This window comes from Vombatus ursinus, unplaced genomic scaffold (genome assembly GCF_900497805.2).
Source record: "Vombatus ursinus unplaced genomic scaffold, bare-nosed wombat genome assembly UNPS02005459.1, whole genome shotgun sequence".
NCBI classification, from domain to species: Eukaryota; Metazoa; Chordata; class Mammalia; order Diprotodontia; family Vombatidae; genus Vombatus; species Vombatus ursinus.
In genome coordinates, this window is record NW_020945237.1 from 16,009,194 (window position 1) to 16,037,055 (window position 27,862).

Sequence of the window (27,862 nt, forward strand, 5' to 3'; positions counted from 1 at the left end):
TCTTCACATCAGAGAAGAAGTCTGAATTTCTTATTTTTCTTTTATGGTGTGTTTACAGTACTTTATTGTAAAATTTGGGTTAAATATTTGTTCGTATTTTAACTTTTAAAAAGAAATTGTGTTTATTTATGGTATTAAAAGATAAAATATGTTGATATTATATAATAATATCAGTATATTTTATGCATTTCTGAGTTTCTAAACTTTTTCTGTGTCATTTGTGGCTTCCACAAAACTGCCCTCAAAATTCCCATTTAAGTTTTTATGCCAAACCATGATATATCAAAATTGTGATGGGGAAAGTCGCAATGTGGGAAGGATAAGTGTACTTCACACTGCATCAGTTTGTCCAAATCTTCCCCTTTGAAATTTCTTATGGCTCTTGGTTAGCTGGGTTACATACTGTTTCAGTAAATGAACCGAGGGTCAGAGGTCCCAATGCAAAATGGGCTTCAGGCAGGACATTAGAGGTGTGTGTGTGTGTGTGTGTGTGTGTGGGGAACGTTATGGAGTATGTTTCCCTAACTTCTTATGTCCTGCCTGCAGCCCATTTTGCCCTGGGGCCTCTAGCCCTCGGTCCTTTTATTGTAACAGTAAAACCCAGGTAACCAGGCTGGAAAAGAATTGGTGTTAAACTGCCCTGTGTTCTCCCCCCAGAACAGTTAAGAAAATTAAGATGTCTCATAGCTAAGAATAGTGTCAACAATCAATTAATGGCATCTCATCAGTTTATAGCTTGAAGGCATGAACTAATATTAAAATAAATTAACATTATCTTGGGAGCAATTGAAACCTGCCTAAAATACTAATTTGAAAGCTATAGCTTCTTCTATAGTGACAGCTCCAATCCAGGGAAAGGAAATCATCTCCAAACCACAATCGAATGGCAAGTAGAAGACCTTGACTTCCAACTGTGCTGCATTAAACTAATACTGTGTAGCCACCCCTTGTACTGGCCAGTCATTTGACTTTTTTTAGGTGACAGTTTACACTGCAAAGTTTTTGACAGCATCAGTTTACACTTCAAGCCTTCTGCTGGCTAGAGTAAATCTATAAGAGCACTGAAATACATTATCCATTCTGGAGTTCCACTATCTAGGCAAGAAAATGGCAGTATTATTTCTATGTACCTAGCCCAGAGAAGTTGGAGTCAAATTCCCATTTGGAATTCTACCTCTGTCTCTGCTAAATACGACATTCATTTTGATTTTATTGTGTTTCTATTTTAACGTTTTATTGATGCTTTTTTTTCCTGTGTGATAATCACTTTCTATATGCACCATCACTACCCCCATATGTCATCAACTCTTCACCACTAACTATCACCACCACAAAATCCTCCTTTACAACAAAGAAAAATAGTGAAGAAAAACCAACTAACACAGTGGTAACAACAATTAGCATTGGAAACATTCTGCCCCATGGACTATACAACCTCTCAAGAGACAGGTGGGAAGTGTATATTTTCATCACTGGAACTCTGGAATCAAGTTTGGCTATAGTATCTAATCTGATTTCTAATTTCTTTTAGGGTTGTTTTCATTTGTATAATTAATGTAATTGTGAGACTGTTTTCCTGGTTCTCCTCATTTCACTCCATATCAGTTGATACAAATCATCCTAAGTTGTTCAGAATTCATGTTCACCATTTCTAACAGAGGAATATTTATCAGTCATATTCCACAGTTTATTTAGCCACTTCCCCAATCAATGGACACCCCATTTGTTTCCAGTTTTCTGCTAGTGTAAGAAATGCTACTTTGGTGTATATGGCACATTTCTTTATGTCATTGACCTCTTTGGAATATATATCCAGTAAAGATATCACTGGGTCAAAGGCAATGAACGGTAACTTGAAAGCCAGGGTGCACAGTCACTTTCTCTACTGCCCAGACTAAAATGCAGGGCAGGGGAAACATATAACAGTGTATGAAGCACAACATAATATGTGGGAATGTTCACTAACAGGGCACCTGGGAATGCAAGTAAACTGGGATGAGGAGATAAATTCCATTTGGGGGCCCAGCCCCTAATTGCTCCATGCCTGGAAGACTTTTCCTTCTCCCTTCTACTAACTACTGATCTCCCGAGCTTCCTTTAAGTCCCATCTAAAATCCCTCCTCCCACAGGAAGCCTTCTCCAATCCCTCTTCACTACAGTGGCTTCTTTCTGTTAATTATTTCCTATTTATCCTATATATAGTTTGCTTTGTATAGATTTGTTTGCATCTTATCTCCCCCACTAGATGGTAAACTTGAGGACAGGGACTGTCTTTTGCCTCTTTTTATATCCCCAGCTCTTAGCATAGTGCCTGGCAACATGTAGGCACATAGTAGGCACTTAATAAATGTTTATTGATTGATTGATTGGTAGGAATACAGATTGGTTGGCAGCTCTCAATGAAAAGCAGCCTGAAGTTTCCTACCATAACGTCTTTACCCTCTTTCTCCACCTTAGAGTTAATGACTAAAGTTTTTTTGGTTTATAGGACTGAAAAGAGAGCACTTTTATCTCACCTGAAACATTTTGCCACATAAGGCTCTATTTAGTGGCTCATAAAAGATTTTATGTTTCATCTGTTGTACTTAGGGTGGTGGTATACAATGCACTTTGGAAGAGAAATGAAATGTGCTGTTCTCGTCGGAATGGTGAATTGTAATCAGGTGTGTTGTTGAACGCCTCCTCATTTCCTTAATGTGTGAGGATGTGTGCCTTTGCAGAAAGTGTTAATGTGAACACAAGTACAGCATTAAAAAAAGCAAAAGTCAAAAAAACCCAGTCCTCCAGTCCTACAAACGAACAAGGTCTGATTGCTCCCCTTTGCCTCGTTTTTTCTGTCTACGCCCAGATCTTTCACTGTGGACTCATCCGATGAGACAAACAAAGACACCTGTTGCTGACTGAGCTCAAAGTGTTCTGTAAACAAACTGGGAGTGTTCTGATGTCTGCAGTCCAACGCCAGCTCTGCTGGGGACTCACTGGGGGCCCTGGGTGAGGCTCTTATCTGCCATCTGCCTCGGTTACCTCAGCCATGAGTTTCTGGCTCATTTCCCAGGAGGGGGTGAGAGAACCTCTGTATTTAACAATTACTATTAAAGCAGACCATAGAGACACAGTTCAGACTGGCAGTTCTTAGAGATGACAACAATAATAACTGATATTAATAAAGCATTTTAAACTTTGCAAAGCACTTGGCATGTATTATCTCATTTGAGCTTCACAACAGGACTGTGTGAGAGGTGGCATGACAGTGGGTATGAGGCTGCTTTGGAATCAGTAAGATCTGGATTCAAGTCCTGCTTCTGGCATATATTAATTGTGTGATCATGGGGAATTCACTTAACTTGAAAGTACCCCAGACAATTCTCTCTCCCTCCAAGATTCTATGTGGCAGTTAACAGTCTGCTTTGGGGGAAGGGGTTTGCACATTTGGTGGTTGTTCCACTGATGAAATCGAAGATCTGGATCTCCTCCTTCCCGGGTATTCCAGCTGCTATTATCCCAGTTTTACAGATTAAGGAAGCAAGGCTCCTGGTAGTCACAACTTATCCAAGGTCACCCATCTAGTAAATGTCAGAAGGGACTGCCAGACTCCAAGCACTTTTATCTATTCTTTCCGTAAGAAATCTTGCCACATCAAGCAATAAGAAAATGGGCAAATACCTGCTTATCTAGGCCATGGTGATAGCCAACTTCTGTTTACTCTCATTCTCCGGTTTCTCCAGTGTAGTGAAGGAAACTTCTGTTATTACAGAGAAAAGAGAAAGAGAAAAATAGATACAGAAAGAGAAAGAGACAGAGATGCAGAGAAAGAGAAGAAACAGAGAGAGGGGAAATGTGGAGGGGGAGAGAGAGAGGGAGAGAGAGAGAGATTAAACTCTTGTCTTCACTCCCATTGTTGTTTTCATTACTGGAGCTAGCCATAGCACTACTGTGTTTTGTTTATTCACTTTTTAAAAATTACCCCTCCTCCTCAATTCATTAGTTTTAGTGATGGGTCATTTGTTGTTCAGTCATATCCGACTCTTTGTTGACCCCATTTGGGGTTTTCTTGGCAGAGATACTGGAGTGGTTTGCCATTTCCTTCTCCAGCTCATTTTATAGATGAGGAAATTGAGGCCAACAGGGTTAAGTGACTTGCCCAGGGTCTCACAGCTACTAAATGTCTAAAGCTGAATTTGAAGTCATGAAGATGAATCTTCCTGTCTCCAGGCTGGCACTCTGTACACTATGGCATCACCTAGCCACCCTCATGGGTCCTATGTACTGCTTGAGCAGCCTTGTATTACTGGGATAGGCCCAGAGTCTTTTCTATCCATTGGAGATATGTTATTTTATAATTTACCCCCCATAAAAGGACCTTTTCTTGGAGTCTTCCTTTTGGGAGATGGATGGAATAGAAAAGCATTTATTAAGTGTTGGCCACATACTAAACACTCAGGATACAAAGAGAAAAGACAATTCCTGTTCCCGGGGGTTAACTGGGGAACACAACTTATGAGGGAGAGAAGGACCAATTCATGGCAGATGGAAAGGCCAGGCTGTCTTTGGATTCAGGCAGGGAAAAGAGTTTGGCAGATGATAAATAACAAACTTCCTTTAAACTTCTGTCATGGATTGCAATGCATTGAGAATTGTTCTTAAGTATTAAACATTTGGTTCTGGATTTGAATGTTAGACTCATCTTTTTGCCATTAGCGAGAGAGTCTGAATTTCTGTCACATATAAATGTAAATGATCATATATGGGGATCACCAGTTTAGAGCTGGAAGGGACCTAGAGACCATTTAATCCACCCCTCTCACTTTATAGATGAGGAAATTGAGGCTCAGATAAATGAGTGACCTGTTTATTGTCACACAGCTCTTCAGTGGCCAAGGCAGCATTTGAACCCATGTCTACTTGACTTCCAGGTCAAGCATCCTACACCCTATCTCTCATCTAATAAAGCTATTTACAATGGGGAGAAATAAATTACCTACTGCAACGAAATGAAATTATACTATACATTTATAAAACAGCTTTAGCTTTTCAAAATGCTTTCATATACATTGTTATTTCATCTGTATCATTAGTTCATAAGGAAGGTAAAACATTTCCATTTGAAGGACTGAGTTGCCAAGATCTAAGTGATTTGTTCAAGGTCTTGTCTGGTCAGTTGCAGCTTTTCCCCGCCTGCATCTAAGCACAGCCTTGCCTTTCCATCTGCCATGAACTGGTCCTTCTCTCCCTCATACGTTGTGTTCCCCAGTTAGAGCCTGAGCTCTTTGAGAACAGGAATTGTCTTTTCTGTTTGTATCCTGAGTGTTTAGTACATGGCCACTTAATAAATGCTTTTCCATTCCATCCATCTCCCAAAAGGAAGACTCCAAGAAAAGTTGCAGAGTAGTAGAGCGTCCGGTTGCCCAGATTCCTGGTTTTTCATTCTTTCTCCTACACTCTTCTGCTGCGTCTCACATTAGAACCAGACTTAGAAGCTCAAAGCTGGGAAAACCTTGGTTTAAATTCCATCTTAGACACATGCCGTGTAACCCTGGGCACGTTATTCAACCCCTGAGGTCTCTAGGCAACTAGCACCATAAATTGCAAAGAAGTAGTTGATTTGTAGCGATGAAGAGAGTATCCTCGCCTGGGAATTCTTCATACCAATGATATTGCTGGTTCAGTCTCTGTCTCTAGGCTATCAGCATTTATGATTAGTTTATTTTTTTTTTTAGCAGTGCAGTACTTGCTTTAGTTTTGAATGTTTGGAAATTCTAAAAAAATTTTTTTCTTAAGTTGGAATTTAGCAGGCAAAATAATCAATTAGGTAGCATCATTTATTAATTTTTTTAAAAAATTAAGTGGCTTTCTTAGCAAAGCAGTAGTTTATTTGTTCTCTCTCTTTGTCAGTTAAAGGGACAGGGTCAGTGAATTTCCATTACTGTTGGTGTATTTATTATGACTGAATTCCTTTTGTGTCCATAACACAGCAAACATATCTAACCCTTACCATTTGCATTGGCCTTTGTCCCAATTCAATCTCTAATCCACATAGTGTTCCCAAAAGAAATGTATAGGCCATAATTCATATGAACTGAAATGAAGTTAAGTGATTTCAGCCCAAGGTCATGAAGTGAAAGAGTTTGTGTACAGAATTAAAATAGGATTTTTTTTGAGTTCTGTGCTTCAGCATAGAAACCATATTTCTCTTTTTTCTATACTTCACTGACAAATTATGACCTTTTTCTCCATATAGTTGCCTGAAACATGTCTATTCCTCACCAGGCCCTTGTAAATGCTTTTCAATTATTTCTTGTGAATGGGGCATACTAAATGCAGTCTATATCATTCTGTTTCTGATTCTATCCTATAAAAAAATTATTACCTATAAAAAGAACATCACAAGAAAGTTGGCTCACGTCAGGAAAGATCACAGTTTGAGGCACATCTCAGATACAACTGAGGCTGAAATTTAAATCTTGACATTTTCTATGCTCCTATGTACATATGTGCATGTACTTCTGAAAAAAATGATGCTTAAATGGAATAATTAAATTTTTTAATTTCTGAACTGTGGCATTATTTTTCTTTCTGGTCAATTTTTGATCATCAGAGATTTTAGAGTCATTGCTTTTTGGGGGTAGAGAGGAACTTAGAGGGCAACCCCCTCCTTTTACACAAGTTACAGAAGCCCAGAAATTAAGTAGTTTACCCCTGGTCACATAGGTACTGAGATTTGAACCCTTATCTTCTGATGCCAAATCCATCTGCCATTCTTTCTACCATGCACTATGCTATCTTCAGCAATTAGTATAGTTCCTGTCACGTAGTAGACACTTAATACATATTTATTGAATTTATTATTGTTGAATCTCTCCTCCAAAAGTTTTTCTTTTCCAGGGCTTTCTTGTTCCTGTTTCTCCTCTTTCTTTACTATTATTCATAAATCTCTCAATCTAAAAAATTGTGATCATTATCTATAAACAGATATTTAAGTGCTCCAGGAATGTTTAAAAACATTTAAAGAAACATTCAAATATTTTTGAAAATATTTAAAAACATCTATTGGCAATACGAAAACTTACTCTCTAGATTGTAAATTGAATATTTAATGTGTTTGTAAACTGTAAGGTCTTTGAGGGAAGGGGTTGATCATTTTCCATCTTTGTTTCACCAGTATCTGACACAGTCTCACATATAGTAGGAGCTTAACAAATTCTGTCCAATTTGCACTGGAAATAATGGTTTTATTATACTAGACCACATGTATTTTTAAGCACCAGAGCCCAGTAACTAAATAACTTAAGACAAAGGTACCCTGGGAGACAGGGAAAAGAAAGGAAAGTTATAGCTCGGGTCTAATTTTGCTTTATACTAAAAATCCAAAAGGATTTTTTGTCTTCCACTGGTTAGGCACAATCATTTCCCATGATGCTGCTGGTGTGGAAGCTAAGAGCTCTCCACAGCAGGAGCTCATTCCAGAGGGGGCAAAATGTTGAAGTGAACAACAGGTCAAAGGGATGCCGCCCAGCTTGTTGCATTGAGAATGGAAAATTGGGCGTGAAGTTTGTGCGTGCTTGGACATTTGACGTCTTTGAAACCTTAGCTTTAGATTTTATTTTTGTGCTTGCCCCATGTTGCTGGCCCTTCAATGGTCCCAGACCTGGCTTCTACCTCTAGCTCACATTTGTTTATTCCTTCCTGTTAGATGATGCTCTGTACATCTCTTGCTTCTATTCACAACTGAGTCTTTACCATGTCAGACTATCCTGCTTGTCCGATTCTGCGTCCCTTCCTCCCCTCCACACACACGTATGGGTAGGACCAAAGCAAACAGCCTGGCTTCCTATAGATTTGCTTCCAACCTCAAGAGCTGTTAGGATTTCTTTGGAATGTAGGGGCCAGATATTATCAGCAGATAGCTGCTAATAGAAATCGATGCTTTTGCTTCGGGCCAGAAATTCCTCAAAGATCACAGAAGTGACCTTCAGCTAGTGTTCAAAATATGTCTTGTAAAGGAAGAGCAGGACATTGCTAAGGGTGGGGTTAGCAATCACTGCATGTGGACAGGCTTCCTCTAGGTTGCCAAAAGAATCATTGTGACCAGAAGTTGTATGTGTCTGCAGAATCCAGCAAGAAAGATACTCTGAGCTCTGTGTTTGTTATCATTTTCCTTTGAGACAATGCAACAGTAACCTACAGGAAATATTTGGGTAGTAAAATGAAACTTGGCATTTCTTTGATTCCTCTCTATTTTGACTGATAAAGTGCATAGCAAAGCCACATCTGACGCAATTGTCAATCTCATAGTAATAAATAGGAAGGTTATGAAACTCCGGATTCTTAAAACAAAAATCTTAGCTCCTTGCATCTGAGCAAATTGTGTTTTATTGCTGTTGTTTGTTTTTGCCCAAATGAGTTAGGACTGCAGCTGTCCCGGAGAGCTAGATGACCAAAGTTTTCTTGAAGGAAGAGTCATGTCACCACTCCTTTAAATGGAGTTTATTGAAAGCACAAGGAAACTTAATTGTTAGCTGTGTTTACACATGTAGTAAGCCTATTGCATCTATCAGCCTGCTTCTTTCAAAGGCACAGACATTCACTAGAGATGGTCATTATTTGGATTGAATTTACTTGTCCCCCGGAAAAGGGCTACCGACTGCTATTTCCCCCTTTTATTGTACTGAATATAATGTTTATGCTTCTGACAAGCAGAGAGAGAGAGAGAAAAATGCATGGATAGGTTGACATCAGTTTAGCTTAACTCTTGCTTCACTAGATGTCCTGGGAAGCATGGCTGCCGTAATAAAAGGAGGCAGCTCCTTGTCTGTAAGTCATCAGTTGATGTTGTGAGGGGGGAATCATAGGATCATAGATTTATATCTGGAAGGGACCTCAGAAGGCATCTAGTTCAACCCTATCATTTTGTGGATGAGGAAACAGAGGCACAGGGCTTTTGATTCCTTGTGGAAGTCTGTTTCTCGTAACTCTGAAGACAAGACTGTTTCCATTGTCCGCAGTGAACATATAGCTTCTCCTGGCATGTAGCTTAAGTGTGGCTGCCTGCCTTTTTGGAGACCAAGTCAGATGGCAGTATCTGAAAAAGATTCTTTGGGGCAAGAAGAGGACTCAAGGAAGGGGAAAATCCTAACTGTGGCTAATATTGAGACCTTGGTGAGGGGAAGGGGAGGAGTATCAAGCCAGGAAAGTTAACTGAATAGCCACTGATTTTCCCACAAGCAAGGTCACCTCCCTATTAAGTAACACCCTAATTGTTTGAACCGTGACCGCCACATTCTGAGTACTCAGTACATTATTCATTATGATGACAAAATAGTGGGACCAGGAAGAGGAAGCATCCAGAGGCTGTATTGACAAATTCCCTAGGGAAAAGCAGTCTGCTAGTCAGTCAGTCAGTAAGCATTTATTAAACACCTACTACGTGCCTGGCACTGTGCTACACTCTGGGGATACAAAGAAAGCTGAAGGACAGCCCTTGCTCTCATTGACCCCACAATCCAAAGGAGCACACAACATGAAAACATCTGTGACCCAACAAGATGGTTCAGACCAATTTGGAGATCATCGGAAGGAAGGCACTGTCATTAAAGGAACTCAGAAGGAGCGCTAGGTTTATAATGAGTAAACCTGGGCTTGAATCTTTGCTCTGCTGTTTATTATTGATATAGCCTTGTATATCTCTTCACATCTCTGGCCTCAGTTTCCTCATCTATAAAATTAGGGGGTTGCTTTGTAAGGATGAGTTCTAAGATCTCTTCTACTAGACATCCTAAGGAGGAGAGAAATAGCTGTATCTTTATCGCTAGACTGTCTCCCTAGCACATAGGAGGACCTGCAAAATGAGTGTTCATTGATTGGTTGATCTCTCTTCTACTCATAGAAAATGCCTGAGTAGGGAAAAGATGAGGCCTGTGAGCAAGAGAGATTCAAAGGTCCCTTGGGATAGGTACGGAAACATTATATAAATGTTAGGAATCATCATCATCATTATTGAAATAATAAGCATTTTAATTAGATCAGGAGTGGGGAACCCGTGGCCTTGAGGCTGTAGCTTCCCCACCCCTGAACTAAATCACATCTTAAAGAACTTGTTTGTCAAAACAGAAATAGGAAATTAAAAAAAAACAACAACTCTGGGAATTGATACCATGAAAGCTGGAGCCCAGAGCAGTTCTTTCTGATTTGGGGTCGTAAGTTATGTATTTGAGACATGTGGACCAGGAAGTTTGGGAGGCTGATTGGGTCCTAGAGTAGCTGATTGATCACAGTTCCCCCAGGGGGTGTTTAGGGATGTCAGGCAGTGGGCTGGTGTACTGTGAATAGGGATGGGGCGGTGGAATGTGGGGAGGAGGAGGAGAAGTCCAGTCTTGATGTAGAGAGTAGAGGCAGTAAGAGATTTTGATGAGAATTAATGGGTGTGAAGTTGCAGCAATGTGTTGTTACTAAGTTTCAGTGAGTGAAGTTAGAAGGGAGAGTGTGGGGGAGAGGACAGGCAAGGCCAGGAGGCTCAGCGGTCTTGACCTTGCATTTCCTCCTCTTGTGTGGTCATCCTGGGGTGTGTGTGGGAGGGAGGTGGCTGTTCCTAATGCTAGTGTCGGTATTATGATTCATAAACCCCCAAATACACAGAATGTACCAGTGTGGGAGCCAGTGACAACACTGTAGACATATCATATGAGTTTATTACTACTTATCTGCGTTGTCTCACTTGAGCTGATTCCCAGGTCTGGTTCCTAGCACTGGGTCCTTCCCAGATCATCCAGCAGCCCTGCACAGAGTAGCAGGTTTTTGCTGGGTCTCGTAGCTCTCCCGCAATGAAATCAGCTGCCTCCGACAGGGATGAGTTCTCCTTAACTGGAAGTCTTCAAGCAAAGTCTAGATGTACATTGGCTGAAGAATTCATTAAGAAAATTCAGGAGTCAGGTAAGGGTGGGACTGGATGATCTCTTGGGGTCCTTTCCACCTTTGGGATTCTGTCTTCAACACAATAGCCAGAATTTAACTCAAGACAGTTGTCCGTAGGGAAATCTGAACCCCAGGGCTATTGCTGTAGAGGTGTTCACCATGTGTTCTTTCCTCTACCTTCCCCACCCACATTTTGTCCAGGTGAAATCTTGTTTAAATGAACATTAAGGGCAGCCCTGAACAGGGAAAGGAAGCCGGAGAAGTAGCTTCAGGGGAATCCATTCCTTTGCCTTGGCTGTCTGTTGTGGAGGGCTATGTGATAGCTGCCTTCTATGTATAATAGTGTCAGCCTTTTTTTTTTTTTTAAGCATCATTTGGGGCCTCCATCCTCTCCTTTTCTTCCTACCCCCACGTCCCCAAGCAGAAGAAAATATGACCCGGGTTTATTCTGTTAAATATATTCTTCTTCATTGTACCTTTCTGAAACTGAATTGGAAGAGCGTTTTCAGGAATACCCTAATGAGGTCAGTTTTTCACCCCAGACGAATCATGGGTATGATAGATTTTTTGGATCCCAAATTGACTTTCCAAGAGTTTCTCCCATGGACTTGTATTTTGGGGGTCCTGCTCCTCCTTTCTAGCACCTCTCACCCCCTCTCTCTGCGTAGCATTTTCTGATTGGCTCGATTGATTGGCTCTCCACCCTTTAGAGGGTGGAAAGGTTCAGGGGGAATGGGGAGGGGTGATTATAATATGTTATAATATATTATTAATGGTTGTGAGAATTGGCATTGACTAGGGCCTAGCCGCTAGGCTAATTGATGCCTTCTGTTGGGAAGTCTTTTGTTCTACTAGCCATTGAAGGGTATGACTGTTCTATTTCTCAACATGATGGTACATTTCTTTTTTTATTCTACTTTAAATGCTGTCCCAGCTGCTATTAGAATGAAGAACAATAGACCACCAGAAAGGTGGCTGGGAAAATAGAGGGGGTGTAGGAGGAATGGAGAACACACTGTCCCAAGGAACCCACACCCCCTCTGACTGAGCTGGAGGGCAGAAGGAGAGTCGGGGGTAGAAGCAACAGGGAGAAGCACGGGTGGGGCAATTGGCAGACATCCAGGGATAAGCTTCAGGTCCTCAGCCTCAGAAATGACTCATCTTGGCACAGGACACTAGTCTAAAATTGAATTCAGGGAGTGAATGGTTGGATCTCTCCTAAAGCTCCCGAGGGTTGTTAAGCTTAGGGAGGAATCCGCTATGAAGGGATGTTGTAAAGATCAATAAAATCTTGGAGAGAATGGGAAGGGGAAAAAAGGAAACAATGGAAAAAGGTTTAAACACTAATAAAATTATTCCCATATAAATCCAGGTCTTAGAGTCGGGAAGGCTTGGATTCAAGTCTCACCTCTGACACATACTGGTTGGTTAAGCCTGGACTAGTCATTTAATTTCTCCTTGCCTCCAGGAAACTCTTCAGACTCGGTTACAAGAAGATTCCAACAGGCACTGGCAGTGGAAGTTCCTCACTGAGAACTCCTTACGCTGGTGACATCACAAGTCTTGTTTAAAATAAAAAACAAACTAGTCTCTTGGACTTGTGGTGAGATAGAAGCATTTTGGCCACTGATTCTTTTCTGTGGGAATTGAACCAACAAAAAAGTGAAAAGGGAGACAGCCTCAAATATTCAGATGCCTGAGTTAGAACTGGCTAAAATTAAAAAAAACAAAACAAAACAGAAAAAACCAGTGTATGTGTTAGGGGAGTAGACATTCAGGCACCTTGGTTTGAATGTCAAAAGAATAAGGTTCTATTCTTGGCCCTGTGCAGTTAAACAACCCTGTATAGGAATTTCCCTTCAGGCAAATGAAGAAAAGAGTTATTGGTATTTAAACCATAATCATATCTAATACTGAAAGCATTTTCCCCCAACAGTTCTGCAAGATGGGTAGCGAATATATTAGCCCCATTTTAGAGATAGGGAGACTGAGGTGCCAGCTAATCGGACAAAGTACCTCCTACCTTTTTGAGAGGCTTCTTGACTGGGAGAAACCATATCCAATTGCCAAGGGTATTGTTGAGTTCTCAGGGCAAGGACCAACCGCCTCCCAAATCCCCCAGAGCAATAACACCAGCAAACTTAGCCCAGCTCACAACAATACAGCGGGACTGTTCACAATCCATTGATTTATTCATCTGTCTTCATCAGCAGACCTCACTGTTACTCTGCCTTGAATCATTCCCCAGTGGTTAACATACTTCCATGACCTCCTATTCATTTTTAAAAAGTAATATTTTATTTTTTCCTCAATTACATGTTGAAACAATTTTTAACAATTTTTAAAAAAAGTTTTGAGTTCCAAATTCTGTCCCTCCCTCTCATCAGACAGTAAGCAGTCCAATATAGATTATACATGTGCAATCATGTAAAATATTTCCATATTAGTCATTTTATACAATAAGAAAAGGAAGGAAGGAAGAGAAAAATAATATGCTTCAGTCTCTATTCAGACAACATCAGTTCTTTCTCTGGAGGCAGATAGCATGTTTCATGCATGTCCTTTGGGGTTGTCTTAGATCATTTTATTGCTGAGAAGACCTCCTACTCTTTAATATCCTTTTGAGATATTTGAGTCCTCCTCCATAAAAATAAAACCTCCTATGCCCAGCCTTGCCCTCAGCCATGTCTCACATACTTCTCCCTAACTCTTCAATATTGTCCCCCCAACTCCCGTCTGTCCATGGCCTGTGGCGTAAATAACAAACTTCCTTTCATCTTAAACCTTTTCCTTTCTCAGTCTTATTTTCTGACACTTCCTGAGACCTGGCTCCCTCCTGATTGTGTTGCATCCCTGGGGCTACTCTTTCTACTACTGGTTGCATTTTCTTCAGTCATACCTACCTTCTCAAGTTGGTATACTCCTTCCTTCCTATTGCCTTTTCCAGATTGTCTCTCTAGCACTATTACCCAGCAACTTCTCCTTCTTTAAAGTTCATTCAATCCACATTTATCATCCAGTCCAGATTTGGGTGCTATTATCTGTGGGTGCCAGGGCATTCTCCCCCTGCTGTAAATGAGCTCGTTGCTTAGCACATATCTTAACTCCTGTGAAAGGCACCAGGACTCTTTTCTTTGCATTATCTTAAGTCCACCAGGCTCCCTAAGTAAAAACTCAGATATTTAAGGATAAATAATCATTCATATTAAAAATTTTATTTCATAGAATTTAATGTTACTTGACATAGTCAGATTGTGGTTCAATATTAGAGGGACAGTGTGACATAGTGAGTAAATTGTCAGAAACCTTGGTTCAGATTCTACTTGTGTTACCTCCTAGCTTTGCAAACCCGGGCAAATCACTTAGCTTCTTGCCACATCTATAAAACAGGGATGATAATAGCAGGTGTACTGACTTCACAGAGCAGTGTTCAAGCTCAACAAGAATAATACATTAAGCTTTGCTTTAGGGCTATGAAAGTGCTATAGAAATGTGAGTTATTATTAGCATGAGTATCTTCCTGCTGAGTTTCCTTTCTGTACCTGTTTCTTATATCTGGAAGGGTCAAAGATAACTTCCAAATTTGTATTACTTTGCTGAAGTTCAATACTTGTGGATGTAAAATAGTCCTCATTTAAAAACTTAAAAGGTAAGGCATATCCAGTACTAACATCCCTAAGCTACTAACACTTTCTTTTTTCCATAAGCCCAGAAAAACCTAACCCCTGACCCCATTTTCATGCAGATATTTTCTTGTCCCATCAAATGGAAAATAGCAACTAAATCTAGTCCTCATCTTTTCCTATCCTCCCTTTTCTCCCCACTGTCCCAGAGTAGTTTATCTGTTGCCTTCCCATCCAGTGCAGGGGAATATAAAAATAGGGCACAGAATATGGATTTTCTTTTGTGCCCTTGTGAGCCTTGTGGTTTTTTGTTGTTGTTGTTATTCAAGAGAGAGAAAATAGCTTTTATTTTCTGAAAAATTATCTAAAGAGATGGGAAAGAAAAAAGTCTGCTTAAGTGTCAGGGATGGTGGAACCATGGAGAATTGGTTCAAGGAAGGAAGAATTCATAGAAGAAGACGTAAACATTCTTTTGGAAAAGAAAAAGGAAGACAGAAGCTAAAAATGAGACCAGGAAGGGAGAAAAAGGTGAACAGCAAAGGTATGAAGGGTGACCGAGTTTTTGTTTTGACGTAACCTGTGTGCAACAGCTTAAAACAGTTAAACTAGCCCTAGAAGAGTTGAATGAAAACCCCTACAATAGAACCAACTTCAGTTGAATGTAAATTCCTTGAGGGCTGGGCCTTTTTCATTTTTGACTATTTTTCTAGGGCCTAGCACACTTTCTCTCATCAGCTAGGCAGATGCTTAGTAAATGTTGAAAGGAGTCATGTCTCATATTCAGAGAATTCTTGCATTTCTTTGTGTGAAATATGGCCTAATTCTTCTTTTTGTTGTTTTTTAAAGTCTAGTAGTAGTTAAATGAGATAGAAGTGGGTAACTTTCATACCTGTCATCTCAGAGGGTAAATTTTTATCTGGGGACTTTCTCTGGGAATCATTGATGACTCTCATATTTGGATAGCCAAGGAAGAGAGGGATGGTAATGAACGGAATTGATTTAGTTCTCCCAAATAGAGGACCAAATTGTTTAAACAGTTTTATATTGTCTTTGTACAATTATCCCTTCCACATTGCAAATTTCCCCATATCAGTTTTGATGTATTGCTGGTCAACATAAGAAATTAAATGGGAATTTTGGGGGAGTTTTGCACAAGCCATAGATGACACATGAGGGCCAGTAGACAACACAGAGCCTATGACTAAATACTTAACCCAAATTTTACAATGAGGTACTGTATATACCCCATAAAAGAAAACGAAAAACTTCAGACTTCTTCTGTGGTACAAAGGGAAGGCCAAAAAATTTTATGCGGATTTTCCAGATTGTGGGGGCGCCACACCCCAGCCCCCCTCAATGTGGAAGTAAATAATAAATAACTGTAAATAAATGACTGTAAATAAAAAACTGTAGTTTTATTCAACTAGAAAAGAAGAGAAAATTATAGTTAATAAAAAAAGAAAAGAAAGAAAACATTCTCTAGTATTGTTCAAAAAGCCACCTGATGCTAAATAATGGTTAGCATGCAAAGCAGAGAATGCAGATTGGGTTCTATGAAAACCAGCATTTTGCACTCTCCTTAGCTGCAGGCCCACTTCACTGCCGGATCTTATTTATTGGCTGTGAGAAATGTTTCCTACAGATATGTTCAGTCATTAATAGATGTTATTGGCCTCCAGGTTGTGTAATGCTAAAACCTAAGAAAGCTCATTTTTCAAATGAATTTGAACCAGTCTTCATTCTTCTAATAGCTGCAATCATGGTGTCCTCAAATATTGCATTATTGGTGACTCATGAACGTGCAGGATTTCTCCACTACAGATAGTGACATCAGTTTTAGATGCAGAACTACAACCCAAAGTCTGGACTTTACAAATTGAGCATTGGGCCAATTTGTTACAAGTGTACCATTCATATCACCAGTAAAATGAATTTGTTTTCCTCTAGGACCGTGGATTTTTTAAATTTTATACTTTTGTTCTTGGTATCTTTTTTTTAACCTCAGTCTTCCTCACTGTATTTTTTAGTTTATGTTGTAAAATTCTTCTTGCAGCCTCTTACAGTATAGAAAGGGCAAAGGTAACCTCCAAATTCTTATTACTTTATCCAAGCTTAAGATCCCTATGGAAATCTCCAGTGAATGTGTGTGTTTCAAATCCTTTAAAGTAAGATTAGCAAGGGTCTTGGAAACAGGTCAAGAGCCACTGTTCTTTACTCTTAGGTCGTGTCTGTGTGTTCTGTGTAATCGGTATTATTTGGAATATAATAATTCATAGAATCTCAACATTAGAAGACAACTGAGAGGTCATCTGGCCCAAACTACATAATCAAGAATCTTCTTTACAACTTTGTTGACATAGTCACCTAGTGACCCCTTCGAGAACTCTCGAGATGGGGAACCCATTACCTATATAGGCAGTCTGATCAACTCAGGGATAGTCCTGGTAGATAGGATATTTTTCCTTTCATTAAGCCTAAATCTATGTCTCTGCACCTTCCACCTGCTGCTTCTAGATCTGTTTGCTAAGGCCAAGAGAAACAAATTGAATCCCTCTTCCCCACGATAGCCTTTCAAACTCATAAAGTTTTTCTGACCCCACTAGGTTTTCTAGGCTAACCACCTCCAGTTCCTTCCATTGATCCATGGTTACCAGTCCTTCCACCATTCTGGTTGCCTTCTTCTGAGTGCTCTACAGCTTATCAATGTCTTCCCTAAAATACACTGCTCTGGGGCAGCTAGGTGGCGCAGTGGATAGAGCACCAGCCCTGAAGTCAGAAGGACCTGAGTTCAAATCCAGCCTCAGACCAAACACTTGACACTTACCAGCTGTGTGACCCTGGGCAAATCACCCAATTGCCTTGCCCCCCCAAAAATAAAATAAAATAAAATACACTGCTCTGAACTGAGCACAGAACTCCAGATGTAGTCTAACCAGGGGTCAGTGAGACCCTCCTCATTTTTGCTCTAGAACATTATGCGTTTTTTAACAGCCTACATTCAGGTGAGGATTTTTGGCCTTGTATCACACTGTTGAATTACCTCCAGGTCTTTTTCACAGCAGCTATTATTTAGCCATACCTTCCCTAGCCTATGCTCATGTAGTCAGGTTTTGAACCCCATTTTTAGGACTTTGCATTCATTCCTAATAAAATTGTCTTAGTAGACTTTAGCCATCGCTCTAACTTGTTGAAAGTGTTTCAGATCTCAATTCTGTCATTCAACGTGGTTTTCCAGTATCATCTTCCAGTTTGCTAAGTTGGATCTAATAGTTGAGCAGATTCCAAATCCACCTAATTGTACCACTATCTAGCCCATATCACTCCAATCTTTAGCATAGTCTTCTGGTAATCCTGTCCAAAAAAAGAAATGAGGACTCTTGCATGACATGTTCTTGATAAAGACATACTGACTTTTATTGATTACTATTTCCTTTTTGAAGTATTTGCGAAGCATCCTGTTAATATTTTGTTTAAAAAAAATCTTCCAGGACTCCATCAAGATTCTCAGCCTCAGGTGCATGATCCTTCCTTTAAAAGAAAAATCATGTCATTTGCTCAACTTGAGTCCTGTAATACCTTTGATTTCCTCAATTTCTCAAAGATCTGTGACACAGTGGCTTAGCAATCATTTCCCACCAGTTATTGCAGTAACTTGGGACATAGTATGGCTTAATGGTTCCTACACTTGATTTAGAGTCCAGAAGACCTTGATTTTTCTCTCTCTGAACCTCAGTTTCCCTGTCTGTGAAACAAGGATAATGACCTCTGTAGTATCCACCTCATAGAGTTGTTGCAAGACTCAGCTAAAATAAAGTATGCGAATCACTTAGCAAAAATTTTAAAATATTGTATAAATATGTTATATCTCTTAGGTTTGGGGGATTTAAATTTATTGAAGGCAGCTAGGTATCCCCTAAACATCTCATTTATCTTGGGTTTCAACTCCTTGGGAACTATTTTTGCTTCCTGCTTCATAGATCCTTCTCCTTGGAGGAGAAGACAGAAGCCAAATAGTGTGAATAATTTTGCCTTCTTTCTTTCAGCCATTATTGATGTCCCATCCAATTTAAGCAGAATTCCTGTCACTTCTTTGATTTTCCTGCCCCCCAAGATAGCTTTCAAAATGCTCCGTTTTTGTCCTTAAACATTCATCTCTAGCTTCAGCTCTTGACAGTGTTGCTATGGGACTGAGCCACTCTTTCTTATCTACCCTTTTTTCTAAATCTCAGTTGGCCAAGAAGTTCCCTATGTAGCAATACCAGTATCTTTGGATGACTTTCCCTGTTCTTCATCAGAATTGTGTATGGATGCTTGTATATTCAGAATTTCATTCTTGCAATTTCTTTATCCCACTTGAGCCAATTTCCCTTATTGAGTTTTATGATTTATCACCTCTTCTTTCTCTGAACTCTGTAACATCCACAACACATTCTAGTTTGTGTGTCAGAACTGTTTGGCTTTCATTTCCTCTCCTTTATTAGGAATTCAGAGACAAAATGATAACTTTCTTCCAAGTTTGTCATGGACCCCATGAAAACCCCTGATCTAACCACATGCCAATGACTGGGCAATAGTCATTCTTCTTGATCCTTTTAATGTTTCTTGTGTGATTGGATAGGCCAATCTTTTTTGAGTGGTGGTGTGGTAGATCTCCTTGAAGAAACTCAGAATTTTAGTGCTTGATTCAGTCATTACAGTGCCTTACGAAAACAGGAACTTTCTAGACAACCAATACGTAAGGAATCACTGTTCCGTTTGAACTCCTCAAAGGCTGTTTTCTATGCTGGTGATGAAAACACAGTATCCTCTTTTTTTGCCTCCCTTGATTAATAATTATAAGAGAATTGAGCAATTATGTCTTTAATTCTATCTGTAAAGAAATATCGTTTGAAAATAATATTTCCATGGAAGACATCTTGTTTAGAAGAGATCCTTTATTATGTAATTATAATGACCAAGCTTGGCCTGAGATGTGTCAAGAAAATATATCTCCTTCCTTTCTTTACAAATCTGAAATCTTTGGGTGTCAAGTACTGCGTATATTTTCAGGCATAGTTAATATGATCTTTGGTATTGCTGATTTGCTCTTTTTCTTATTTTTTTTTTTATTCTTTATTCAAAAGAGTAATTCTGGGTTGGGGAAAGAGACAGGTATATATTTAGAAATTAAGGTGATATAAATACAGAAGAGCTCAGTAAAAAAATATTTTTAAAAAGAAGAGATCCTGTAAGGCTATACTTTGTGCCATTGAATCATTGTTATATTAAAAATAATCAGCAAACAAAAACATCTGGTATTCTCTGCACTTTTCATTCATTCTCAGTGAGGATTTGGTCTTCCATGGATAATTATTGGTAGACGCCTGCCTGTTTCCCATATTTTCTTCCAATTTTTGCTCTAATGAATTGATGATCTGACTTCTCAGAGACAGCTGATTGTGGTGGGACTCTCAAATCAGTAATGAGTCATATTCTTGCCAAGATGATTCACTTTTTGTCATGTTCACTGCTTTGCATTCCGCATCATCTGCCCACTCCTTTCTTGAAAAAAATATTCCTGTTGTATTGGTATGGTGTTTACGAACAATCTATAAGCCATTGGCCTCTTTATTATCTGAATCCTAGGCTGTCTTTTCCATTTATTTTCAACTATCCCCTCCTTTGCCCACCTTTGCATTTAATTCACCCAGTTTGAAGGAGCTTGTTGAATTCTTAATTTAATTTCTCTAACTCTTCTCCCTCCACAAACCACACTATAAATTTTTATGCATAATGCAGTATTTTCACTTAAAGAACATTGAGAATATGCCTTAAATGTTATGTTAGGTTTTCTGCTTTGGACAGAGTCATATGATAAATAGAATGACTTGTCTGTTGCTTAGCTAAATTTCACCACTCTTCTATTTACATTATATTCTAAGATTTTTAAAAAATTTTCCCCTTCTCAGTCAACTGTTTGATGAGCCTTGTAAGGAAAACCACCATCATCACTGATAACATTTACCTAACACTTTCGAGGTTGCATTGAACTTTTCATAAGTTGTCTCTTGATTCTCCCAATATGGTCCAGTTGCTAGAATCCTGGATTTGCAATCAGAGACTTTAGGTTCAAATCTCAATTCTGCTTCATACTGCCCGTGTTTGGGTTGAGACAATTAACCTCTCTAAGTTCTCAGTTTCTCATGTACAGTGAAGTAGTTGGACTTTGTGATTTCAAAGTTCCGTTCCAGCTCCAAATCTTCGACCCCTACAATCCTATAAACAGCCTTGGAAAATTCATATCAACAGTATTATTTCACCATTTTGCAGATGAGGAAACTGTTATCAGAGAGATTAAGGTGAGATATTGGATAGAGAGCTGGAATTGGTATCAGGAAGACCTGAGTTTGAATCCTGACTTTGATACTTACTAACTTTGTGACCCTGGGCAAGTCACTTAACCACTTTCAACCTCAGTTTCCTCAACTATAAAATGGAGATAATAATAGCACTTAACCTCACAGGGTTGTTGTGAGGAGCAAAACACATGAGAAGTACTTTGCTGACCTTAATGTGCTATCTAAATACCACCTATGATTAAGTGACTATTACATGTAGTATCTATCTTATAAATGGGTTCTGGGCAGGAATTCATTTCTAAGGCAATTACTGGAACTCAAGACAGATTCTCCCATAGGAACAATGCCATAGGAATTGATTAGAGTCCCAGATCAATCCATAAAAGCTCATTTCAGTCAGTCAATCAACAAACATTCCTTAAACACCTATTATGTGCTAAGCATTGTGGGAAATGCAAAGAAAAAAAAATTGAATTACCACTCTATTTTCAAGGAGCTGATACTCAATCAGAGGAGACAACAGGTACACAAGTATATGTAGAACAAATGCAAAATAAACCCAAAGTTTTGGGGAGATAAGGAAAGGGTTTGTGTGAGATGAGTCTTGAGGGAAATAAGAAATTCTAGGAGGGAAAAGTGTTCCAGTAATAGAGATTTGTTCCTTAGTGTCCAACTCTTCGTGACCCCATTTGGGGTTTTCTTGGCAAAGATACTAGAGTAGTTTAGCATTTCTTCTACAGCCCATTTTACAGATGAGGAAACTGAGGCAAACAAGGTTATAAGATACTTGCGTAGGGTCACACAGCTAATAAGTGTCTGAGGCCAGATTTGAAGTCAGGAAGAAGTGTTTTTATGATTCCAGGCCCAGTACTCTATCCACTGTTCCACCTAGCTGCCCAGTAATGGAGATAGCCAGTGCTATTTACCTCTAACATAACTGAACTCTAGTAATATGGAATCTATGAGAAAATGTATTCAGAATTCCAGCAGGGAATTCTCCACCACACCCACCCTCCCAATGTTTCAGCAGGAAGATCTCATTTCCTGATTGCCCATGTTGGACAACTCCTACACTCTCTTGGCTCCTGCAGAAGGAGCAGCAGATGTAGTAGCCGCAGCAGAAGCGACTCCGGCAGGAACAGGGACACACATTTTAGAGCTGGAGTGCAGTTCGTTTCTAAGTTTGCTATTTGTTAAGTAGAAACTACTCCCAAGTCACTAATGACATTGTGTTGCCATGGCCTTGCATTTTTAAAATTTTTTTTCAATACTTGTGAAGGCTTTCCATTAATTTTTAACAATTCCCCATTATCCATTGGTGAAATAGGATGCTCTTGTTTTACTACTGGGCAAGGGTCTAATAGAAAGAGTACAAAGCTGAGACACGAGATTTGGATCCATAGATTTGAACCAACCTGTGAACTTAGACAAGTTACTCAGCCCCCATTTTTATGCCTAGAAAAATGAGCTGAGAAGAAGATGTATTGCCCCATCCTCCCCCCTGCTTCACAAGAATGTTCTGAAGATGAATGAACAGCAATCAACCAGTCATCAAACATTTATTAAGTATCTGCCTTGTGCCAAGCACGGCAGTAGACACTGTGAATAAAAAGAGTAAAAGATGCTTATGGTCTATCAGGGGAAGAATATATATACGTGTGTGTGTGTGTGCGTGCGCGTGCACACACATATAGGAATATGTGTAAAATAGATCTCAATCCATCAACAAACATTCTTCAAGAACTTACTCTGTGGAAGATATTATGCTAAGCACTAGAGATTCAAAGAAAAAAGCAATAATAATAATCCCTCTCTTCAAGTCGCTTACATTCTAATGAGGGAGACAACTTGAATCTCAATGGGTCCAGTCAAGAAAATTGAGAGTACATGGAAGGTTATGTTAGATGCTAGTACCTGAGGGTCTGGGAAAATCCATAAATACAAGATAATTATTTTTGTGATGGGGAAAGACACTAATAGATTGGGAGATCAGAAAAGGTCTCCATTTGAGGGAAATAAGTGTGTGAAATTGCTTTGAGCTCCTTAGGAGAAAGAAGCTGTAATGTAATCTAAGGTGGCTTTGTCACTAACTCGCAGTGTGACTTTGGGCAAGTCATTGGGCCTCAGTTTCCGAATCTGAGAATGAGGAGGTTGTTCTAGACCTACAAGATCCCTTCCAGCTCTAAATCTGTTATCCTGTGATCATATGTTATTGAGAACACTACAGACAAGTAGAAAGACCCATCTTCAACTCAGAGCATTGAGAACGACTGTTCATCGTGTCCATGTCTACTGGATCACTCTGGAGCTCTTGTATAGAGTATTGTTCCTCTTCTGTTTTTATTGTGCCATCATATGATAGATAGATAGATATATACACATATATGTATTTAGATATAATGTGTGTGTATGTATGTGTGTACATCTCAGTGTATACACACATATAATCAGTGTTTATAAAATTATTTCCATGGAAAAACTTATCCTGAATTCTAAACAACTGCCTTAGAAATGAACTTTTTTAAAATTTTCATGTGGACATTTTATTTGGGGAAAAAAAGAAGAAATAACATGAAATGTTATTAAACAAATATTATTAATGTTATTAAACAAATGTTATTAAACAAAGATTATCCAGACATACTTGGACTTTTGTTCCATTTTTAAAGGATGTGTTAGTAACCCCAAATTTTCTTTAAATTTTTAAGTGGAACAAATAAATATGATATTAAATCTTTGATAGCAGAGAGATTTTGACCAAGTATTTCATATTCTGTTTGGTATAGGGTCTGATTAATGCCCTAAGAGGTCATAAAATTGTTTACCTGTTGTAATCAATTAGAATCTTTTCAGGATAATTTGCTTTATAGATCTGTTATTTCATTAGTATGGATACTTTTTCCATGCGTCTTGTGTGGTTCTTATTCATTGAGAATGAATTTTTTTAAACTGGACTCATTTGTAAGTTGGAGACTGCATGTTCTTAATAACAGCTAGCATTTAAGGTTTACAATGTGCCTTACGCATGTATTCTCAATTGATTCTCACAACATATATGTGTAGACACAAATATATAGTAGAGGTCACAATAATTAAGGGAAATATATTCCTTATAAAGGCATTTTATCCACCTTACCCTCACCTTACGTATTCTATATCTGTAGCCCACACCATTCAACATACAGTGATACCAGAGTAAGATACTGACATGTCCCAAAAGTCTTAGTGTAGTTTAAAGTTTCTGTATGCTCTGAATAATGAGTCTGACAAAGGACAGCTAAGTGGTACAGTGGATAGAGTGCTAGGCCTGGAGTCATAAAGACTCATCTTCCCAAGTTCAAATCTGACCTCAGACACTTACTAGCTGTGTGACCCAGGACAAGTCACTTAACCCTGTTTGCCTCAGTTTCCTTGTCTGTAAAAACAGGAAATGGCCAAGCACTACAGTATTTTTACCAAGAAAAACCCCAAATGGGGTCATGAAGAGTCAGACATGACTGAAATGACTGAACAACAATATAATGATCCATATAGTTTTCAGTTGAGTCTTCCATCACCCCAAAAATCTTAACCTGCAAATATCATTTCAGATCTGTATGGGATCCATGCACATGTACAGGGCGTAGATGACGGAATGAAAGCCAGGCCAGGCTGGAGTGCTACAAGCTCTGGTGTTTCATCCCTGTCGGGTTACAAATGTGCCCTTCTGCAGAAACTCCACCAGAGTGATGGTCATGGGCCAGACCTCAACTGTGCTATGGATACCTACTCTAGTGTATGTGGCATTTGGATATAGCATTATCTATCACGAGGGAAAGTCACCACACTTACCCTGTCAGTGTCTGAATATTGCAGATCCCAGAGGCTCTTGGGAAGGTTCCATACTCTCTTTAGAGTTGAATATGTGGCAGGAGGTGGAATTACTGTAAAACCCTTTCCCCAAAGGGTCACCAGCTGGCGATAGAACATGGGACTCTCTGTGCCCTGAGTCAGAGAAAGAGCCATACAAGGATTCATGTCTGGTCATTTGGTAAGAATGCAGGGCAAAAGAAATAGTTGTCATTTCAATGAGTGGGAGACAATCAGGTATGATTTGATGGTGCTCTTGGTTTGAAACCAATTTTTTTTTTTCATTATTCTTTGTTGGTCACATGGCAGTGTAGCTTCATAAGATAACAGAAAGGACACTGGAAGGACACTCAGAGGCCATCTAATCCAACCCCCTTATTTTACAGATGAGGAAACTGAGGCCCAGAGAAGTTAAATGACTTGGCCAAAGTCACACAGGAAATAAGTAGTGAAGCTGGGGTTTGAACTAAGAAAACTTCCAAAGCCTCCACTCCTTCTGCTGCACCACTCTGTCTCCTATATACATAGTAGTCTGTAGTGTCCAGATTTCTTAGATCTACATAAGGTTAAGGATCCTTTCAGGAGACCCCATTGCCTAGTGGTAGGTTTGCAAAATTAGCCTGCCATTCTGCCCTATCTCATGTTTCTCCATGGAAGGTGGTACAATAGAAAGGGTCAAGGGACCTGGGTTCAAATCCCATTCATCTCTATTACGTGCTACTTGTGTGAACTTAGAAAAGTCACTTCACCTTTCTGGGACTCAGTTTCTTCATCTGTAAAGTGAAAGACTTGGACTCAATGATTTCTAAGATCCCTTCCAGCTCTACATGTGTGATCCTGTGATCCCCCTCAGCCTTTAAATTGTTTATACTTAATTGTAATTCTTTAGTACGATGAGACCAGATCTAAAATTCACCTCAAAACAGAAGGATCTCTCAGTTTACCATTAGGTGTCAAATTCTGATTGTCATCTTGTACTTCCTTATATATCCAGCTTCTCCTATTTTGTGTCTGAAAGATTTTGATACTTGGACTTTGTTACTCCTAAAGTATTACTATAAATATTTGGTAAATAATGTCTTAGTGCCTCTGAAATGGTATAAACATTTCCTTCTTGAAAATATTTGAAAGGATTAGCAAGTTGTGCACAGTCAATTTGCACTTTCATGTACAATCCTTTTTTATTGTACTATGTTATGGAAATACTTATTTTATTCCATAAATTAAAAATAAGAAAATATTAATGAAAGAATTTCATTTAACTTTCAGGTAGGGCTTTTAAAAAAAAGACACACCATACATGTTATAGAGTATATTCATTACTCTAATCAATTAGTGGGAAGAAAAAAAAAATGGGAAAATGAGTCTGGGGAAATGGGGAGAATCTTTTCTTTTCGATTCCCAGAAGTTAGTTGAGTTTTTTGTTTGGTTTAAAAGACCTGTGATTTTGTTTAAAAATTTGGTTTAAAAATAGAGGAAAATTAACCTCTCTAGCACATGCCTCATCTCCAGACAGTAAAAGGTAGTTGTGTGGTAATCACATAGCTGCATTTCTTGGAAATACCAACCATATGTCTCTCGTTACTTGTTTTCCAAAACCGTACGGAAAACATGCCTGAGTGTGGTTTGAGGGAAATGGCTTTATTTATGGCATGTTTCATATGATTCCTCCCAATAAGGTTGGTTTTGATCTGCATTTGATAAGGGCATTTTGTTTGCGTGCAGGTGTTTTATATCTTCAGTACGGAGATGAAACAAAGCAGCTTAGGATGCCCAATGAAATCACAAGTGCAGACACAATCCGTGCCCTCTTTGTAAGTGCCTTTCCTCAGCAGCTCACCATGAAAATCCTGGAATCTCCAAGCGTAGCAATTTACATCAAAGACGAAAGCAGAAACGTGTACTATGAATTAAATGATGTAAGGTAAGTGGTGGTGTGTGCCATCTTTATAACTTATTATATTATCATTAGTATTCCTGCAGGATGCCCGGAGCACCTTTAGTCTCTAATTTATTCATCTCATGGTTTCAGGGAGTTCAATCATTATTGTTATTCCAATTGACAAGCTCATCCTCCATACCAGTCAGTCAATAAATATTCACATATATGTGCATTCATTCACTACTGCTAGATTATAAACTCTTTGTGGGCAGAGACTGAGTAGGTGTTTGTTTTGTTCTGTTTTGTCTCTGTGTTCCCAGAATCTAGCAGCATGCTTTGCAAATAATGAAACCTGATAAACATTTGCTGAGTTTGAATTTGCTTCTAAATTCAAATGATGTGACTTGAGAAGAAATAAATTCCCCGATTTGGGGGTAGTGTTCACTTAGGCTAAGCTCTTTGCTCCCACCCAGTGTTTTTTTATTTTTTTCTGAACAAAAGAGAAAGCCAAAGCCCAGAAAAGTTAAGTGATTTTCCCAAAGTAATACCAGTAGTCACATCAATAGAGGAGGTGTTAGAATTCGAACTCATTACTTCAGGTTCTCAGTCCAGTGTTCTTTCTTTTGTATCCATTATTTACAATCTACCCAACTAGAGTAAGATCTACTAGTCTTGTATCCCTACTCTAGGGATCTATCTGGTGGCCAACTTGGTCCTTCCCTGGCAGAACAAAGTATCACCTTGTAATTTTTTTTTAATGCCTTGCCTCTGGCACGAAATAGATGTAAACTGATAAATAACTTGCAATTATCAGGACTGACATATTTAGGCATGTGCCAAAGCCTATGAGTAATTTAGGGCGTTTAAGGCTGACACATGCCTTAAGGAATAGGTACTGCATCTGGTGTTGAAGCTTTCTATGTTGAAAAACCTTGTTTAAATATTCATGGGTATCAGGAAATTTGTATTTGTTTTTTAGAATGAATTATTAATAAAGTTGTCGGGAAAAAAACCCTTAAATTTATAAAACATAAGCTTAAACATAAAATAGTCACGTTATCTTGAAAGAGTATACATTCAGTGGTATAACAGCATATGTTATTCTGTTTAGAACAAACATATTTCGTCTTTTACACTTGGAGGAGTTGAGACGAATGGTAACCACATTCAGTGGATTCTTGATTGCACATATTAGAGAACTCAGCTAACATGGATAATTGAAATCTGCTTAATCTCCGAATCTAATTTGAGTCAGTATAATC

The 27,862-nt window shown here is 39.0% G+C and overlaps 1 protein-coding gene across 1 annotated transcript in view; it reads left to right on the plus strand.

The window, feature by feature from the left end:
* The window catches only part of KIAA1217 (KIAA1217 ortholog), a 536,845-nt gene that overhangs the window by 402,977 nt on the left and 106,006 nt on the right, over positions 1-27,862 (plus strand). Inside the window, exon 4 of the mRNA XM_027847866.1 lies at positions 26,444-26,642. Coding sequence (XP_027703667.1) covers positions 26,444-26,642 — 199 coding nt within the window. The remainder of the gene's footprint in view (positions 1-26,443; positions 26,643-27,862) is intronic.